The sequence below is a fragment of the Hipposideros armiger genome, unplaced genomic scaffold, assembly GCF_001890085.2.
Source record: "Hipposideros armiger isolate ML-2016 unplaced genomic scaffold, ASM189008v1 scaffold_818, whole genome shotgun sequence".
NCBI lineage: Eukaryota > Metazoa > Chordata > Mammalia > Chiroptera > Hipposideridae > Hipposideros > Hipposideros armiger.
In genome coordinates, this window is record NW_017732168.1 from 562,725 (window position 1) to 582,803 (window position 20,079).

General features: G+C 40.5%; 2 protein-coding genes across 11 annotated transcripts in view; one reads left to right on the plus strand and one right to left on the minus strand.

The window, feature by feature from the left end:
- Window positions 1–4,166: 4,166 nt before the first annotated feature.
- Window positions 4,167–19,337, minus strand: ASTE1 (asteroid structure-specific endonuclease 1). Of its 9 annotated transcripts, none has more exons than XM_019628928.1 (7): window positions 19,104–19,241; window positions 18,861–18,911; window positions 17,971–18,027; window positions 16,507–17,826; window positions 10,967–11,177; window positions 9,023–9,215; window positions 4,167–7,273 (listed from the first exon to the last, which is right to left on the minus strand). In XM_019628928.1, the coding sequence occupies exons 4-7, from the start codon at window positions 17,803–17,805 to the stop codon at window positions 6,946–6,948; spliced, it is 2,031 nt and encodes a 676-aa protein (XP_019484473.1). In that variant the 5' UTR covers window positions 17,806–17,826; window positions 17,971–18,027; window positions 18,861–18,911; window positions 19,104–19,241; the 3' UTR covers window positions 4,167–6,945. The 9 variants fall into 9 exon arrangements, with proteins under 9 accessions (XP_019484473.1, XP_019484469.1, XP_019484470.1 ...); XM_019628924.1 differs by having other exon boundaries at window positions 17,971–18,102; XM_019628925.1 differs by lacking the exons at window positions 18,861–18,911; window positions 19,104–19,241 and adding an exon at window positions 19,248–19,337 and having other exon boundaries at window positions 17,971–18,102.
- NEK11 (NIMA related kinase 11) overlaps window positions 19,335–20,079 on the plus strand; it is a 217,400-nt gene continuing 216,655 nt past the window's right edge. For both annotated transcript variants that reach the window (XM_019628930.1, XM_019628931.1), the window contains exon 1: window positions 19,335–19,535. The gene's annotated coding sequence lies outside the window, so the exon portion shown is untranslated. The remainder of the gene's footprint in view (window positions 19,536–20,079) is intronic.

The following is a 20,079-nucleotide window of genomic DNA, read 5'->3' on the forward strand; positions in this document are numbered from 1 at the left end:
ATCTGAAGTGTACCTGGCGTATAAGACGACCCCCCACTTGGAGGCATATTTTTCAGGGCCAAAAAATCGTCTTATACGCCGGCAAATACAGTATACTGACATGCGTATTAGTTGAAAAGTGACAGTTTGGTGCCATCTTATGGTTAAAAAGAAAATACTGTAATGCCTTGACCATTTGCTCTTTTTTCATCAAGTCTGCATCTTAGAAGCATAATATGAAAGAACTTGTTATGTAAGTCTTAGAAAATACATCCTTTTGAGCAATCAATAATATATAGCAAGCCCCAAATAGGTGATTATAGAAAATGTATGCTTCATAGGAAAGATGTGACAGACTTTACATTTAAGCATTATTAGATCAACTGTAAGGAGTTACAGATGAGTATGTTTTCATGTTCCTTTCAAACATTCATCCATATGGTTACATAATAGGATTGCATTAGAATTTATAAGTATCCTACTTGGAACAGATCTGGTGACCCATGAATTAGATAGAGGTGTTAAAATTTAGGGAAACAATTTATTTTAATGCCTCAGTAACTCACCCACATGGGGCTATTGATTTAGTTTTGGGGTTGACAGACTGGTGTGCAGGCCAACTCTGTCTGCTGCCAGATTTATAAAGTTTTATTGAAACTCAGCATGTTCATTATCACTGCTTTCAGGCTACAACAGTGGAGGTGAGTAGTTGCAACACAGACCATATGGCCCACTAAACCTAAAATAATTAACTTTCTAGCCCTTTAGAGAAAAGGTTGCCTACTCATACATTCAAAAAAAGGAAAATAGACCTGTGCGTTGCATTCAGTGGACCAGAAAGGAAGTGGCATCAATTTTCTCTCCCCTCCAATCTCCCAACAGGATGTTCTCTCTGGGATGGATGCACTTGACACCAGATTTGATATCAGTGACTCCCCCGAGTCACCTCCAAGGCTCCTATGTGGAGAAAGTCAGAGTCTAAATCTGTTCTTAGAACATCAACAGAGAGGACATGGCAGCTGTTACCAGTCCCACCTCATCAAGGCTCCCTGTTCTTATAATAGGTGGAGTGTTTTGATTTGTTGTTCCATCTGAGTTGGGCTCCTCAAAACACACACATACACCCCACCCCCCAACCCCCACTCACTAAACTTGTATGGTAGATTCTGCTGCTCTCTGGCCTACCTGACCCCTCCTGCCCTCTTGGATGTGCAAGAGAAGTGGGGGTTTCCCTCTCATTGGCTGTTTCCCCCTAACACAAACACAGAAACAGGTTTAATTTGAGTAGGCTAAATTATTGGATTGTCGGAAAAGACATGATGCATTTTTGCAACGAAAAACAAAAATGCGTCATAAACTTTTCTGACAACCCAATATATCATCTTGCTTAGGGAAGACAAAGTTTAGTAATAGTAGAAACAAAAATACCAGTCTTAGTGAAAAATACACCCTCTAACTCATTTCCTCAGAACAACATTCTAAACCCAAACTTATTTGCCTAGTATTTATCACATTTCTAAGGGAAAAGTTATGACAGTATTTCTTAGTGGATTCCTCTTACAGCGCACTCTGGCTGGCTGACTTAGTGCTTTACAAAATAGATTATGGTTATCTCAATAGGGTCCATTTCTTCTGTTTTTTTTTGTTGTTTTTTGTTTTTTGTTTTTTTAGCTGAGCCATCCTGCTGCCTGTTGGCAGCTCAGCGGCAACTCAGCTCGGGCTGGGCATCGAACCGCTGTTATTCAGAGCTCGTACTCTTGTGCAAGCTCTTAACCAACTGAGCCACTCGGCCGGCCCCTCTTCTGTTTGTTTTTTAAAAACAATTTGCAAAAATCTGAAAACCTGAGGGGCTACAGTATATTTGTGATTGGAAACTTGGGTTTGTGGAGGTCACTATTCCCAGATTTCAACACCAAACCCTCCCCCTCCTGCCCATTTTTACCTGTTTTCCATAGTTTCTTGGGGAAAGACAAGGGGCATTGATTCTAATAGTACAACATACTCATTGGAGTTATTTGTAAATAGAGGAGCCGAGAGGAAAACATTTCATAATCTCAACATGCACAGGCTTTAACCGAGGCTCCAGACATATGTACGGCTGCCCAGCAGATGTCTCCACTTAAGCACCTAAAAGGTATGTCTAACTTAACATGTCCCTGGTTCCCTACTTCCCAACTACACCCCATCCTACGCAAATGACAACTGAATATGAAATCTGAAAACAGAGGGTTCCTGTCTGTATTTTAATGAAGTATAAAATGCTGTATGACAATAGCAATTTTAGCAATAATTTATAGTTCTCACTGGTACATTTACAAACCCCATTTTTCTACAGAGTAATGTTACTAGGTATTTACTCAAAAAGTTTTCACATTAGAGCAAGTTCACCAGCTAATAATAGGTAGATTAATCCACATAACCCCTGTATCATAAAGTATAGTTAATTACTTGGTATTCATGATAGCAAGTACGGAGACACTGTGAAAGTAGACTTCCTGTTTTTCCTGCCAACATCCTTTGATTTATTCTTATGATGTGTACCAGACAGGAAGATACGGGGACAGTAATGCCTAGATAGACACATGGCAGTTCTTCAAGAAGAACCAGCACCTCAGTTAATCCTCCCAAAATTTACGTTTTCCTAATCTTTTATGCTAGTTCACGTAACAGCATAATTTTTTCACAAAGCCAAATGATTCCATCTTACAAATTATCAAAAATCCAATATTGATCCTTGCTGATCAGCTTGTTTTTTTTTTTTGTTTTTTTTTTTTGTTTTTACAAAAACATTCCTAGTTGTTCCCTGAATCCTGATCACAATCGGTTATATTGTGCACAGAAATCTCAAGTGTCTCCAAAGTGGTAATGAGGAAATTGATTCTTAAAATATGTATACATGTATATGTATGTGTCTATGTAAATAAATACATAAATATTGAGAAAGATTTAGCTGTTCTAACCAGGTACCTAAAACGTTATCCAGACTAGTTAGGAATTACGACGATTGCTTGCGCACTACAGCATATTCATGTGCGATTTCTCTCCCTGATAACTGAATCCAGTGTAACTAGCTGGGCACACGTTTCCATGTATATTCTCATCTAGTTCTCCCATTTTCACAGACTGGTGCATCACCTGGTGCAGTCAAGTCTATGAATTTTGAAACATCTTTCCTCAGAATGAGGTTCCTACCTTAGACTTTTTACAGCTGGATGGGCATGAATTTTAGCATTATTCAGACCTGGAAAGAAATGCCAAAACTATTTAACCTGTGTGACTCAGGCAGTTGCTGCTGTAAGTGGGGAGGCATCTTTTTAATACATCTGTTCAAAACAGTATTAATTTTAAATTGGTGCAAGGTACAGAATCATTTTCAGTTGTCTTGACTGAAATGCATCAATGAAAGACATGAAAAATACCAAGTACCCACACATCCATTTCACGAAAAGTATTACGGTCACTATGTTTGGAGTTGGGTACAAGTGAAAGTTTGTCCTTTTACGAATGTGATTTTTCTTTGTCTTGAGGGTGACTGCTTTCCAGGTGCTGCTCTGGGTTCATGCCTTACCAGCCAGCCAAATAACATGCCAGTAACTGTGGAAACCTCACTAAGGGGGAAAACGGTTTGGCCTCCTTAGGGTTATTGGGTAGAACCAGGATATAACCCTGGCAGTTGCAGGACATTTCCAGGAAGTGGTAAGCTCTCTTATTTTTTTCCTATCTTGGAACACGTCCAGGGCTCTTTCAAATTGGGTTTAAAAACAATACAGAAGATTCCTTGATAAGAAAAGGCAGGAAGGGCACAAATACTCACATATGGATAGTTCCTTTTGGTCATTTTTTCATTATCTTCTGAGGTTGAACTTGGCTGCCTATTCACAATCTCTTGCCACTTACCCACTTTTTCCAGTATGGCTTCAGCCTGACAGCTTGGCTGAAGTTGCTTTAATGTTCTCATGTTCTTGTCCTCATCTTAGCCATATTCAATAGTGCTGACCTCCTTTGCCTTTGCAAAATTCTGCCATAAGCTCTGGCAACTACTGGTCTCATGGTGCCTTGATCTTTCTGTTCAGCACTCTCACTTCTTCCCAGATCCTTTGATTTGCTTTTGGTTTTCATGCGTGCATGTAATAATAATGGCTGTCATTTATTGCATGTTAGTGCAGGCACTGTGCTCTGTACTTAAAAAGTACATGTCATTTCATCCTTAGACAATAATTTGAACTATTGGGATCCCCATTTTACAGATAGGGTAAATTGAGGCATAATCATGGATTCATTTATTTTGTGCACAAAGGAAGAAAAGATAATTCTAAGACCTTTCTAGCTATTGAGGTTTCTATCTTCTAATTTGAATTCTTTTTCTCATGGTCAATTATCATAAAATGCCTTTAGTTTATATTTACAGGACACACACACACACACACGGACACACAACTTTGTAAGTCCAGGTATCTCAAAAAAGGCTTGTAAAAATAAAGTTCAAGTATAATTTTATCACAACACTGAATATGATTGGTTACATTGTTTTTTCTCCAACTTCATTTCTAAAATTTATTCATTTTAGCAATCCAGAGTTTTGTTACTTAAACTGCTTTTTGATGACATACGTTTCCAAAGCCTCAGGTGAGATTTCATTAGCTAGAACTCAGTCAGAAAGAGCAAGACCTAAAGACTTGATTAAAAACAGGAAACATTTTACAAATGGAATACGGGATGGAATCCGCTTCAGCCCAGGTGCTCCCGTTGCTTCCTGCACCTCCCCTGAATCACATCTGTCTCTTAAAGCCAAGCTCAAAAGCCAGGCCTGGAAACCCTGATTTGACCTCTCCTCATCCTGGTGACTGCTGTCTCACTGGAGCATTCAGTCTGCACTTGGTAATTTTGCACCGGACAGATTGCTTCATAAAATATTCTCTTATTTCATTGTGTGTTGTCTCTCTAAACAGCTTACACACTATGTCCTGTGAGGGTGAGGAACTAGGTCATATTTCTTTGGTAACCCCCCTCAGATATCCTGTGGAATATTTATGACCTCATTTAATACATACAGGACAGGATACATACCGGGGTAGGTAACTTGCCTGAATTCTCACACAGAGGAAGAGTTAATGCACGTTACTAGATTTTATCCCCTTTACTGCAAGGCTGAGTAATTTCAAGTGAATTGCCCTGATTGCAATGGCTAGAGAAGGGAACCTGATGTTTTATTCTACTGAAGGAGGGCCTTTGCTTGAAAAACTTTTTAATAAAAGAAAAAAATGATTGATATAACTCAGTTGACTTTTAATTAAACTCTGTAGCTCCATACACTCTTCAGTTTGGTGCCTGTCAAACCAGTTATTTGTCAAAGTGGAAGTGGGAATGAATGGCTTTCCATGCAAGATTGATGGTTTTAAAAAGCACAGTTGATGAGTCAGAAAGTAGGACACTTACATTGTTATAATTGGCCCTCAACTCCACGAATGAAGGAAAAGAGATTTTTGATATAACGAAGTCTCACATACTTATAATCCATATTAGATCCACTATTTGCTGGAAAAATACGTATCTACTCAAAAATAGATGCGTATGACTGCTGTTCTTGATTCTTCTGGGAATAACTATTTCTTAGAGACATAAAAACATCCTTACTAAGGAGCCTCATGCACTCTTTCTAAAATAATTAAACAAAAATTTCCTTATTTCAAGAGCTTTTACTTGAAACAGAAGCCAGTGTTTAGGGTTGAAAACTTTAGGAGCAAATGAGATTGTGTTTTCTCTTTTTGTAACTGGCTGAAGCCAGTGAATACTTGGGAGGTGTGTAACATTGGCTGATGCTGTACTTACTCCTCTAAGAGTATGGTACTACTAGGAAGGTGGAGAGAATTATTTACCAGATTTTAGTAACTGAACATAAGCCTGTTCAACCTGGCAGCTTGAAACCACATTTAGGGTTATTACACGTGGAATATACCAGTGAGAAAGGAGAGAAGAAAGGAAGAACACAATTGGTATGAATGCAAATGAAATGAAGTTAAGAATATACTTTCAGATCTTGCCCAAATGTATTCATTCCACTTGCTCTTTTATTTTCAAGTTCTTTATTTGGAACTGGCCAGTACTTTCGCAATTCTGTTGGTATTTGTAATTTTATCTGCCTCTAGTGTGTTCCAGGTATGTCTTTCAGTCTTCTGACTGCAAATCCACAGGAAGAAATACATTTTGCACAACCATCTAATATATAATATACATATCTGATATTTTTCATTAAAAATGCTGGTTATGACTCATTAATTTCACATCCCATTAATGGGTCAAACCTGCAGTATGAGAAATGGCCTAGGTTCCGGTATTGCCGCATATATCCAATAATTTCTTCCTGGTGTTTCCTCCTCCTCAGGAAACAGCTCAGGATTCTGTTTCTTATTTTGTTGGGGCCTTTAGAGTTTCAACTTCTGTTTTAAAACCTGGGGCATATCTAAAGAGCTAATCAACCCAGCCATGGTCTCATTTACTAAGTACTTAAAGGTATATAGTTTTCTGTCTGGTATCCTAACTTCTATCTTCCAAGTCAGACCTTTCACAATAAAGAATGAAGAGGAAACAGTTGTATAAAGATTTTAAAAAAAAAAACGATAACCCAGCTGCTGCTTGAAATAACTGAAAACATAGCTGACTAGTTGCTGCAATTTAGAAAACATAGCTGACTAGTTGCTGCAATTTAAAGGCTATAGACTATTATTAGTAACTTACTGAAATGGAACATGAGAAGTACAAATATGCTTTCAAATGTGTGTAAAGAATACAGAAGTTTCTCAAATCAGGTTGTATTTATTAAAAGAATACAAAATACCTTGGAATCAAAGATTACTTAATTGCAATGTTTATCCCCTAACAGGTTAGTTCTAAAGAAAAAAGATAATCATTTTAAGGTAGGTAGCAGAAAAATTTTAAGTGAGAGCTATATATCTGGTTTCAGACAGTTTATTCAAGCTCCGAGGCCTCAATTTCCTCCACGTTTTCAACCATTAATGGCCCAAATCGATTGCTTCCCTCATACCAACATCTCGTGTTGGAGATGGTTCCCACTCTGTTCTTTGACCAGTTGGTACCTTGTTTCTTTTGCCTTTTTTTTTTTGAATTTAGTTTACCCTTTGGTAGGAATAATTCAGCAGGGGCAAATGACCTTGTGGCATTGAACAGATGTTCATAAAGTTGCTTTGCCTCAGGACACATGCTCAGGAGACTTTCTGCAGAGGTTGACGTTAGAAGTTGTTGGCATAGTCCATGCACCAGGCTTCCGCTGTACAGACTGTTCAATGGGGGAGAGAAGGGTGCTGTTAAAACAGGTTCAGCGCACTGGGACAGCCATGGTTAACATGGCTTCAGCAAATGCACCTAACCGCTGAGAACGCTTCTATAAAATTATTATTAAAATTACTTAGGAATAATCTGTTCCTTGAAGGAAGGAACTGAGTTATTACAAAGATTACTTCTTGGCTGGTGACATTTTTATGAACAGATTAAGTAAGGGAGGCTTGCTGGTTCTGCAACTAGCACCAAGTGGAGGAGGCCTCTTAACACTTCAAAGAAAAGGAATGCTTTTGATAAACTGAACAGGCAGACTGTTGAAATATGAGAAAATTTAATGGTATCATTTGCAAGGTCATTCATTCACTTGGACCAAAAACCTACTTCACAAATATAAGATGGGAGTAACTGGAAGCCACAAATTTAATATATAACTAACTGCCAGAGCTGAATAACTGGTACCTTAGCACTTGATGTAGAACCGTCATTTAATCATTGAAAAAAATCATCATTTAAAAGCCTTGGTAATGCTGAGATGCAAGAACAATCCTACTGAAATCATTATTATGAGAACTGTTTGGTCTTGGTTTTCCTGCTTTGTTTTAAAGGGATTTCTGGTAACTTGAGAGAATCCAATCAAGAATGACCTAAATTATTAAAGGTGTAAGGAATAAAGAATCCATAGGTTTTGACCAATTAATCTTATTTGGTAGAGAGTTCTAGGGTTAGCTTATCTATGAGGCCCGGAGATATATTAACACTATTTACTGCTAGGAAGCTTTTCACCTTGAAACATTTAAAGTCACACCAGCATATTTTGTATGCCTCCATATAACACCCTTTATAAAACAAATATTTGAGTACTTTCTATATGCTGGGCACTGGGGCTACAACAGTACAAAAAATAGACAAGACCCTGCCCTCATAGAGTTTACATTAAAGTGAAGAGAGACAATGCATATATACAATTTCAACTCCGTTTTCTAACCATCACCCTTTTACCTTCTTCATTCACTCCCCCTAGTGCCTTCTGGATGGACAGTCACCAGGATATCCAATCCATTGAGCCTACTGCCTTTTCACTGGCCCGTATCCTACTGCTTACACAGCTTAACCTCCATAATCAGACAGTATAATCACTAACTGGCATACAGGCTGCATCTGCCTTCTTCATACTGGTTGGGCAAAACAAAAGCCCTAGATAAAGTTCACTTAAGCATCACTAGTCATCTCACTAGAATGAAATGTCTCCATGATGTGGAGATTTTTTTAAATGTTTTGTTCAATACACCATAGGCACAGGGTAGGCATTTAATTAATATCTGAAGGAATGAGTGAACAATATGCCAAGTGGTAAAAAACGCAATTACAGAAATACCAAAGAGTAATAGGACTAGAGTGACAGGAAGTAGAAAGTAATAGTTCAGTAAGATGATCAGAAAAAGCTTTTGTAAAGTGATATTTGAACAAATATTGAAAAGAAATGAGGGGACAAGTTATATCCTGACAACTGTTTTTTGGTTTTTTTTTTAACTTTAGAACCAATTTTTAAAAAATTTGATCAAATCATGGAAACTTTGGGAGTATGGAAATAATATTTTTCCTGTTTCCAGCTCTTTAGCTATAATAGTGCTCCAAAACCAATTATACTAAGATTAATTTTTAAAAATAACTTCTGTGCTTTAAATATAAATAAGAGCATTTACTTCTGTGGTGTGCAGCCGTCTGAACTAGTTTCCGCGGTGCTTACCAAGTTAGGTTTGGCTCTGGGAGAGGAGTGGACAGCAGCTGATTGAGATACATCCCCATCTGCAGACAGCTCTGCCACTGACAGAAGACGTGAGCTGTGTCTAAATCCAGTCTCGTACCAGGCCGCGTCTTCATTCTTTGCAATTTTTCATACAACATCTTGGCACCATCCTCTCGCCGCAGATGGTCCTTATCTAGAGAAAGAAACAATCCAAGGGCAGTATTCCCCCAAACACTCTATCAGCTTGTCATTTTCTCCATAGATAAAACTTCCAATTCCATAAAGAAAAAAGGAGTTTAAATAACCAAAATGCTTTACTAGCTCTCTACTATTTTAATGTCAGCGTAAAAGCCTTGCTGTATAAACTGAGATATTATACTGAAATGCCTTTTTAGTGACAACCTAACTTTATTCAACCTCAAATTTTTTTCCCCCCGTAAAATAGTATCTCTTCCACTGGTCTAAACACATCTCATCAAATTCTCCAAATCCTAAATCTCTCTGGAAAACACAAATTACTATGATATATCATTCTTCATTGTTCTCTTCCTCCAGACTTCCTTTTGTGGAGACCCCAAGCTATAGTGCAAAGAAACAGCCTGTGTGTTCAAAGGACATTTTAATTTCTGTTTTAGGGGAGGAAAACTAAAGCATGACTCCCAGAGAATGTGGCAAATCAGCAGCTTCTTCACAGAGGATAAGGGGCAAGAAGCAAAAGCCCTGGGAACGAGGAATGCTGCATGTGTCCAGCCATAGCTCCTGTAGGTTTCTCTGAGCGGGACGCACAAAATAATATCCGGACCAACTTGAAAGTATAAAAAGGAGGCCCACCTTTTACCAATTAGCAAGCAGCAAGGCACTGAGCCTGCCTGGGTGTCGGGTCCACAATTCCTACAAGAAAAGAAACAGACCCTTGACATGCCCCTTCAGTTGGACTCAGGTAAAAACTTAATAGGCTTGTGCTCTGAGAATTTTAACTATATGACTCCATGCGAGGAAATACCCTAAACTTGTGTCTTAACCAGTAGTGGCCCTTAACTTACTAGTTTTGCATTAAGTTGGCTATCATATAACCACAGTCCCTTCTGACAGCTACTCTCACACTTGTCTTGGAGTCTATGCTAGTTCATTCTTTCATTTAACTTATTTTAAAAAAGTAAACTCCAGAGTAGCGTAAGCCAACAGAACTTTGTGCAATGACGGAAATGTCCTATATCAGCCCTGTCCTCTAGCCACATGTAGCTACTGAGCACTTGAAACATAGCTATCATTTTAGATATTACTGTTCTAGAGTGCGTTAACTATTGTACATATTTATGTAAGCTGTCACAGCATTTGTAATTTTTAATGAGAATAATTCCATTAGAGAGCAGAAATGCTCCAATGCATCAACATTTCACCTAATATTTAAATGCAGATGAAACTGCCTCAAAGTATTTCTCAGAAGTTACTATTTCTACCATCACTACTTACGTACTAATTGAAACTTACAATGGAGAAAAAGAAAAGTAAAAAAATAGCACAAGCATGCATGTTGATCGTGGTTGTAGGTATTCCGAAGTTTCACCTTCGGAAATTTTGATTGTTTCTCCAGATGATGTTGCTGCTGTATTGACATCAGGGATAGAGATAGAAAATGTGGAATCCAAAATGCAGCTGGCCTATCCGTCACACTTCATATAGGTTAAAGCATTCGTGCCACAGAGCAGGTGGGATAGGGTGGTATGAGTTCGTTTTCACTATTGTGCCCTTTAAGTCAAACCCTCAGGCACTGAGCCTGGCACATGGGAAGTGCTCAAAATTATTTGCCAATGAATGAAGGACATACTGGTGCCTCCATTTCTAAGGAGTAGATAATCCAAGAATATTTTTTTGTTTGTTTAAACTTTCTATTATATGTAAGTAACATGCAAAAATACACTCCTGGGATTTCTAGGCACCTACCAGGGCTGTTGATCATGGCATGCAAGGGCCCCATCAGCATCCCCAGCAGTAAAGCTTGTAGATGATACAGCTTTGCCTTGGCCTCTGTGCTCTGCAACCAGTAGCAGCTGACAGCAATGGGCAATTTCAACAAAGCAGGGACTGGGTCCAGGATGGTCTGTTTCACCTTCAGCGTTTCTAACAGGAGTAACTGCCGCTTACCCAAGGAGAGCTGAAAATACCAACATCCTGCAAGTTACTTTGGGGAATGTCTTTTTGCTCCCCGTATGAAGAGAACTGAATGAAAATAAAACTGCTGTATCAGTTTCTTATCTTCCTGTGGAAAAAAAATCAGCCACAGTCAAAGCATTTAGAACACTAACAAGGCGCTTAATGAACATGGTTGGCTGAATGGATGTATTGACTACTCCCGCTACACAGCCCTTGCTCTTGTCATTCCATCCTCCATGTAGGCTGATAGGCATCTTCTGTGCATGTCACTTGGAGAGCTTGTTAAAAATTCCATTCTTAGGCTCCACCCCCTAAATTTTGATTTGGTAAATCCAAGGGGAGCCCAGGAATCTGCATTTTAACTTCTGCTTTGAGAAAGAGCTATGCTCAACCACACCCTTACTTGCCAGTGACTATTTAGGCCCCACCTTCTCCACGATGCCATTAAGGGTCACCTCCAGAGGAAACTTAGATTACTCGCACCCTTGTGGCATTATCATACAGCGTTCTATTTGTTTTGGTCCTGTCACATGTCCCTACCCAGCTGAATGTTTTATTGCCTTTGTGTTCTCTCACACAGGGATTGTCCAAGGTGGCTACTCGTAGGTGAGGTATATTCAAGGGAGATAGGAATATTTAAAGACTACGTGCATTGTGCTGGCAACCACATACCATACTCACTTATACTTCATGTTTTAGAGCGTGCACTTCAAATGAAAGGAAGTAAACAGCTATGGGGGCTTTGGGCTTGCTGAAGTAATTTTACCTAATGAATCTTAAGACTTAAGAACCATAAGGAACCTTACAGGTCACATACTTTCACAGATCAGGAAATTAGCACTATTAAAAGGGCACCTTCAAGGGAAATTTACAAACAAACTTTAAGAGAAAAAAATAGTTGTATTTCTGGGCCGGCCGAGTGGCGCGTTGGTTAAGAGCTGGCTTGGGATGCCAGAGGGCCCCGGTTCAGATCCCACATATGAGGGCCAGTGACACTGCCCTCCACAGCTGAGATGCTGAACAACAGCTCGACCTGGAGCTGGGCTGCCGTGGGTCACCGGGACAGCGTAGGCTGCAGTCCCCTGCTGCAGTGGGCTGTTGTAAGCTACCATGTGTAGCCGGCAGCCAGCGTGAGCAGCCAGCAGCCGCCGTAAGTGGCTGTCCAGAGGCTGGCGACTGGTCTGCCTCGCCCAGGAAGAGCGCAATGATGGTGCCAACTTGGGCCAGTGAAGCAACGTCCTCCACAACTAGACTGAAGAACAAAAGGACAGCAACTTGTCTGTTCCCCTTCCCCCAATTCCCCAGCGCTGTTCTCCTCCCCCAATTCCCCAATAAAATCTTAAAAAAAAAAGTTGTATTTCTAGTGTGAATGAAGCCAGCCATCTGAGCTTGACTTCAGAGACATTCTGTCCCTCACTAACTCTGGCCTCAGGCAAGTTTCTGAGCTTTTCTACAGCCAGTCTGATCATCTGTAAAATGAGCATTCTGTTGAGTTACACAAAACGTTTCATGGAACCCACTAGTCCTTAGCCCCTTCCAAAAGGGGAACGACTGTGCTCCCAGCCCTTAGATCTGGCTAGGTTTTATCTCATGTGACAACTCCTTTCCCTTCCCCCCAGGAGGAAGGAAAGCATAAGCCTGCAGACGAAGCTCCACACAGAGGCAGAAGTGCCCAGAGAGAGGCTGGTGTTGGCACTGCCTCACTCCCCAAGAAGGACCCACTTCCGTCTCTTTACGATTAACCTCTCGTTGGTTAACTTAAGTGGCTCTCTGTCCACTGCAGCTAACATGACCAAAATGGAAACTCCACCCTAGGTGGTTAGTGTGGGAACTAAATGGGAGATTGTATCAAATTTATTACAACAGCTGGCACAAAGCAGATGATCAAGTATTATTACCACATCATGTTAAGAAACAAAATGAACAGACACTATCACAAAGTTTCTATATTTTTACCTGCATTTGTCTCTGGAATCACATTTGCACCTGATACTGTTTTAGAATTGTCATGGGCTAATTAGAGCTAACAACATTGAGCTAAATACAGAATTGATTTGCTTATGCCAAGGGAAAACCAAATGATATCACTGCATAGACAGTGAACTAAAATTTCACCCTACTTTGAATACAGGTAAGTGATGAGAACAGTTGTCACGTCCACTTAGCAAGTACAATCAACATGCGATACTCATTGACTCAACTGGATTTTCATGTGGCGGAAACGTGTCCTGATCCCTATGTCACACCATATAGAAACAAATCAATTCTAGATAGATTGTAGATCTAAATGTGAAAGGCAAAAAAATTTTTTTTTCATGACCTTGCAGTAGGCGGTAATTTCTTAAATGGGTCATAAAAGTGATAACCATAAATAATAAAAATTTAAATTGTACTATATTAAGAACTTCTGTTTATCAACACATACTACAATGAAAAGACAATTCACAGAATGAGAGAAGCAATTCACAATACATGTTATCTGACAAAGGACCTGTATATAAAAATAAAAAATGAACAGGAAAATGGGCAAAACACTTTGAACAGAAACTTACATAACAGTATCCAAATGGCCAAAGAACACATGAAAAGATGCTCAAATAGGTCATCAGAGAAATATAAATTAACACCTACTAAGTTGGCTAAAATAATGCCACACAACCATCAGAATAGCTACATTTTTTAAGGATAGAAAACAAGTATCAGCAAGGGTGTAAAGTAAAAGGAATTTTTATAAGCTGCTGGTAGGAATATTAATTGATAAAACCACTTTTACAAGACCATTTGGCATATATCTTCTAAGCTGAACATATGGGTATCCTACAACCCATCAATTCCACTCCATTTTCTATTGCAAGTTATATATGCAATAGAAATGTGTTCATATTTTCACTAATGTGCACTAGAATGTTGATAGCACTATTCGTAATAGCCCAAACTGCAAATTACCTAAATGCCCATCAGCTATAAGATGAAAAACCAACTGTGGAATATTCCCACAATGTAATAGTATACAGTAATGAGAAATGAATGATTTACAGCTACTCACAGTCATATGAAAGAATCTCACAAGCTCAAGTTGAATAAAAGAGGCCAGATGAAAGATTCATACTGTACGATTCAATTTTTATAAAGTATAAAAACAATAAACTATTCAGTGTTGTTAGAGGTCTGAATAGCGATTACAGGGGGTGGGAGGAGTGACTGGAACCATACACTAGGGTGCTGATAATGAGTCTTCATCTGGGTGCTCTTTACATGGAGCTGTCATGTTGGTGAAAATGCATCAAGCTGTATAATTATCTGTGCGCACTGCTATGTGTACATATGCAGAGAGAGATAAGTTGCAAAGAGGCAAGAGGAAACTTTTAGGGGTGATGGAAAACATTTTAATTGCAGGATAGATTCACGAATGTAAACATACATGAAAACCCAAAAGTGCACACTTTAAATATGGGCACTTCATTGTACATCAATGATTTCTCAATAAAGCCATAAAAAAGTTTTCGAAAGCCCTCCAACACAGCACCATTTATGTTATGAGCAGAAATGTAATTTCAGCAAAGCATCATCCTTTAGAATGTTGCTAATTTCAATTTTACTGGTGTGGGTCAAGTTCTAATAAATCCCCTCTGTCTGGAATTTGACCTATGACCAACTTTCTAATTCTGTAACCCTGGAAACATGATAAAGTTTGTCAGCTGTGTTAGCATGATAAAAATGACTCTTGTAAAACTGCATCTAGACTTGAACTATAAATGAACTGTACACATCATATCCTGGGGCTTCTCTGACTGCAGTGACTTGTAATTATTATAGGCATGTCCCTTGCAGAGACCTTGAAAACTATATCTATGAAATTGTTACAAGAAAGATTGGATCCTGTGGGGAAGGAGGCCAAGGAGACTTTCTATTTCTTTAATTGAGATATGATTCACATGTCATATAACTCATCATTTTAAAGTGCCTTTAGTATATTTATAAGCCTGTGCAACGATCACTACTTCCAGAACATTTCATCACCCCAAAAAAGACCCCTTTCCCATTGGCAGTCATTCCCCATTGCCAAGGAGGCTCTTGTACCAACTTGTGAATCTGGTTTCCTCCTGCCTGAGCTGTCACTAATGGGGAGGCTAAAGAGGTGAGTTCCTGGTCAATGGTGTAGGTCAATGGCATTACTGACATTTCGGGCAGGACAATTCTTTGTTGTGGAGAACTGTCCTGTGCATTGTAGGATATTTAGTAGCATCCTTGGCCTCACCCTACTAGATGCCAGTAGCAACCTCCGCCTGCCCCCCTGCCAGTCCCCAACCCCCAGGTAGTGACAATCAAAAGTGTCTTCAGACATTGCCAAATATCGCCCCCCCCCTTGGGGGTGTGTATGAAATCACCCCCAGCAGAGTAGACTGTTGAAAGTTCTCCCACATTAAAGGAAAGCCTGATTCAAACCTGTTTGAAGCTATGGTTGCTGTTCTAAATCTTTAGTTGACTGGCACCAACAGCAGCCTATGAGAGTCTCATGACTCTGAATATTTAGTTGGATTTAAGCAAACCCCCAATGGGCATATTTCAATTGGAAGTCTAAGTTTATCTGCATTTAATTTGTAAATTTAATTTTATTAGCATAAGCAGTTTCATATCTTCGTAATTTATAATTTACTTATGTAATATTATTTATGTAATGTTATAAAACACAAAGTAAACACTAGGATCCATGAGAATGTTTTTTACCTTGGAAAGGTGATTGGTTTGAGTGTTACTCAGGTTTAAGCAACACTGACTCAGGCTGAGTCATGTTTTCAGTATCAAACTAAGCAAATAAATTGAAAGCCTAAAAAAAAAAGTCCTCATCAATAAAAATGAAAAATTAGACCCAAGCGTCAGTATTAATCTTGTTAATTGAAAGCTGGTGCAGTCTGAGATGTTAGTTGTGTCTATGCTCAGTGCCTGTAGGCACACTTATTTTTTTGTTTTTCGTAGCTCAGAATTTCTTCCTTTATCTTTCTTTTTTTTAGCCTCATAACCCCATTCTGTTGATAGCTAGTATCAACAGAGTAGCAGTTAATAACTATCAAGATGACACAGACTACTGAGGTACAGTGGAAATGGCAGATATGGAGCTAAGAGATGTAGGTGTGAGTCCTAGCACTGACACTCCCTGGCAGAGGTATTACACAGTTACCCACTTTGAGCCCTAGTTTTCTCACCTATAAAATGGGAGTAATATGGCAACCAACCTCATTTTGTTATGTTAAGAGAGCTAACATATATAAAAGCATTTTGTAACCTGTAAAGTGCTTTACAAAAATTACATTAATATGACAAACACTTACCTCAGTCAATTTGCTTAAGTCAGAATGATCTTTGGGCAGTGCTACTGCATCAACAATTGATGTTTTGATATTTTTGTTAATCCTTTCCACTTCGCTGAAAGTCTGAGGAGGCAATGAATTCCAGAACATGCTTTCCAGATGTGAAGAAGCATTCAAAAGAAGCCCATAAATGATCTGCCGGATGGGCAGAGATATTCTGTGGGCATTGGGTTGCTGCATGTTTTCTACCTGTGTGTGAAGAAAGGTCCGTCGAAGCACCAAAGCATCGCTGATGAAAGGAGCTAGCTGGCCTTTGGACAAAGCCACTCGTACCCATTCCGGTAAACCTAGATTCAAGGCCTCAGGACAGACATAAGTACCGCACTGAAAGAAATCCTGCAGCTTCACCGGGGACTGATGGTATTCTTCCATGGAACAGCAGAGAAGCTCCTTAACATTTTCTTGATCCTTTCTTGGGAGATATTTCAGAACATTATCTAGTGCTTCAGTAGGGTTAGCAAAGTGAGACAACCAATTCAGAAGTCCCAGAACTCGATGGTGTCTCCTCCCTTTACAACTGGCAGCTCCAGGAGGAAGACGTACTTGACTTAAGAATCTCTCTATCATGGGCAGATTAATATGGTCATTTCCACACAGCACCGCAAAGAGAGGGAGTAGAGCTTTGTTCATATTGCCGAAGTAATGGCAGAGTGCATCAAGGGAAAAGCATTTGACAGGGATATAGTAGTTTTGTGTGCCCTTAATAGTGTTCATGTTTCTCCACTGAAAGCTATTCAATGGGCAAAACCCAGTTTTCAGGTCAAAAATGCAAAAGTCACTATCCGATGATAACACAGGGCAATTCCAATGATTAGCAAGTGTCATAATGTCCCGATCTGCTTCTGAAAAGCACTGGACAAAACATACCTGCAGCTTGATCAAAACCTGGATGAACACTTCCCTGATGAGTAAAGGACAGACATACCCACCCCCACCAATGGAAAGGGAATGGGCCACCTGAATCTTCTCTTTAGCTCGATCCTTCAGAGTCGTAAGCTTTTTATCTGAAATGTCACATCCTCCATCTAACACAACATATGGACATATATTACAAGCAAACAGTGATTCAAAGAACTTTTGTACAACATCTGCAAAAGAATCATAGTCCCCTCCACACCGGAGCTCCAAGTTGGAGTTGAAGCAAAGCCGGTGGAAGAGAGCATAGCCATCAATGATAATTTTTGTGTCTCGCAATTTCAAATCACTAAAGAACTCATTACTGTGATCTTCCACAAAGCTCATTAGTCCTCGGATACCCATGATGACTGTCTGAAGAACTGCCTGTTTAAAACAATAGAACACACTTTAAAATGATGCTTTCTACAAGGGACCAAGTCACTGTTTCAAGCACCATCAAATCAACAGCCAATGTTATGAAGAATTCTTTAAATACAACGTATTAGGTGTCAGAATCTCAATTCTTACCTAAATCCTCAGGCAACACCAACGAGCTGGGTGCTTTTCCCTTCTCTTTTGCTTTCCCTGTGTGTTACAAGGCACAAATTCAATAGTTTCATGGAGTTTGATCTTTGGATACAAACGGAGGTGCTGGTGATTCTAAAGGGAAATCAGTCAAAGTCCATTACTGACACACTAGTATAATGCTTCTGTTGACTTTGACATTGTGAGAATTAATAGTCATCATCTTACAATACAGAATATTTATTTTGTGGGGTCAAAGTAAAAAGTCTTAAGCCATTAAAATATTCTTAATTTCATAATTAATAAATCAGAAAGAACTGGGCTTCAGTTAACTAAAGCGTGTAGGGTCAATGATACGGATCCAGTTTTCTTTTTTGACAATCAGAATCCGGGAACTTCTTTCAGACTTTGGCTTATGGGTCCATTTTAACTGGCATAGTTTTGAGTAAGGAAAGTTTTCATGCTTCGAGAAACCTAACTCGCCAGTTTCACCCTAACCAGAGGCTCTTCTCATCTTGTCTTTGCGTATCAGGCCCAGTTACAAACAATATCCTTCAGTATCTAGCTAACTTAAGTCGCAGGATCAGTATTACTAGTTTCTCCTTCAGCCTCAGGCTCCAACATGGCTCAGCGTGCTACTGTTACAAAATCGTGAGATTTTTTTCAACATGTATGTCAAGCATGGTGGATTTTTTTGCATTAACTTTGATTTTTGAAGATACTGCATTAAAATGTATCTTGATTGCGGCGTTTTGGGGCATCCCCTTGCATTTTGGGCCTGACTCACTTCACCCCAGTCTTGGCCATATCTCAGCACCGTGTCCTGTATAGTCCTTGTTTCTTTAGAAGTCTGTCTTGTAAAGCTTATGCCAGCTGAGACCGTGTCAACTTACCCCAAGCTAATTACAGGACCTTGCACTGAGTAGTTGTTCAACGAATGCGCGCTGGGTAGGAGAAAGGCACACATAAGGTCTGATCTAAGTCTTCAAACACAGACCCTCATACCTCGCGCCACCTGGGCCCTCACAACCCGCCACCTGGCACAACACCTGGCCCACCTGCTCCGTCCTCCCAGAAGGCCAGCCCCTACATTAGAAGCGCTCAGGTGAGCACGGGGAAGCCGGAAGCCCTGGCACCTGAGAGCTCGACCCCAAGAGCGGGGACCGGAAGTCTCTGGGTATGACGTCACTGGGAAGCCCGCATCCATAAAGCCCGTGGCTCCAGACGGCGCCCGGGGTAGTCGCTCCGCCGCGAGGTCGCTAAGGAAGGCTGACACTTACGCTCCGAAATGGCTGCTGTCTGGTTAGGGAAGCAAGGCCCGCCCGGCGTGCTCTCTTTTCCCCGCCCCCTTGACTCCAAGCACATTTCCGCCCCTGTGACAGGCTCTGGGTGGCCGCGCCCGACTTCCCAGCATGCCCGCGCGGTCTCCCTGGCAACAGTGCCCAACATCCGTGGCGAGCAGTGGTCCTGGAGCTCGGAGGGTCCTAGAGGCCTGCTCAAACTACGTCCCGCTTACTGGCGGGACTCAGCAGCCCCTGGCGCCGCTCCTCCGCTCTCGACCCCGGAAGGTATGCGAAAGGCGCTGCTCTGGGCGTGCCGGGCTCCCCGGTGCCGGGAAGGGTGATGGTTTCGGGCTGCTCCGGTGGGGGCCCGCATACCTGAGCCTCCGCCTGCGACCTCCTCGTTTCCCTGGACTCCTGACCTCCCGGATTTGCTCCAGTCTCAGGAGAAGTGTTGCCAGTGCCCCCTCGATACATGTTAACCCGCTTTGTGAACATGTAAATTTGGAAAAAAAGTTGAGTCAAGGAGTTGTTCGTTTTGCCTGAAGGTTAAGGTTTACTTTTAAGGTTAAATTTAAGCTTGAGCAGAGAGTCTAGTGTCAAATCTACTTCCTCTCATTTATCGTTACCGGGGAAGAGAACTACATTGGCTCCAACCTGTGATCAACACTCTTTCCCCTTGTCTTTTGTCCCCATTCAGCTCAGCTTCACCTCCAAGGGTCAGTTTGCACAGGTAATCTCTCACCTTTCTCACGGTTCCCATCCAGTTTTCTAAATCTTCTCACCGTAATACTTTCCTCCCCTGCCTTGGGCAGCAGTTGGTCTGTTGGAC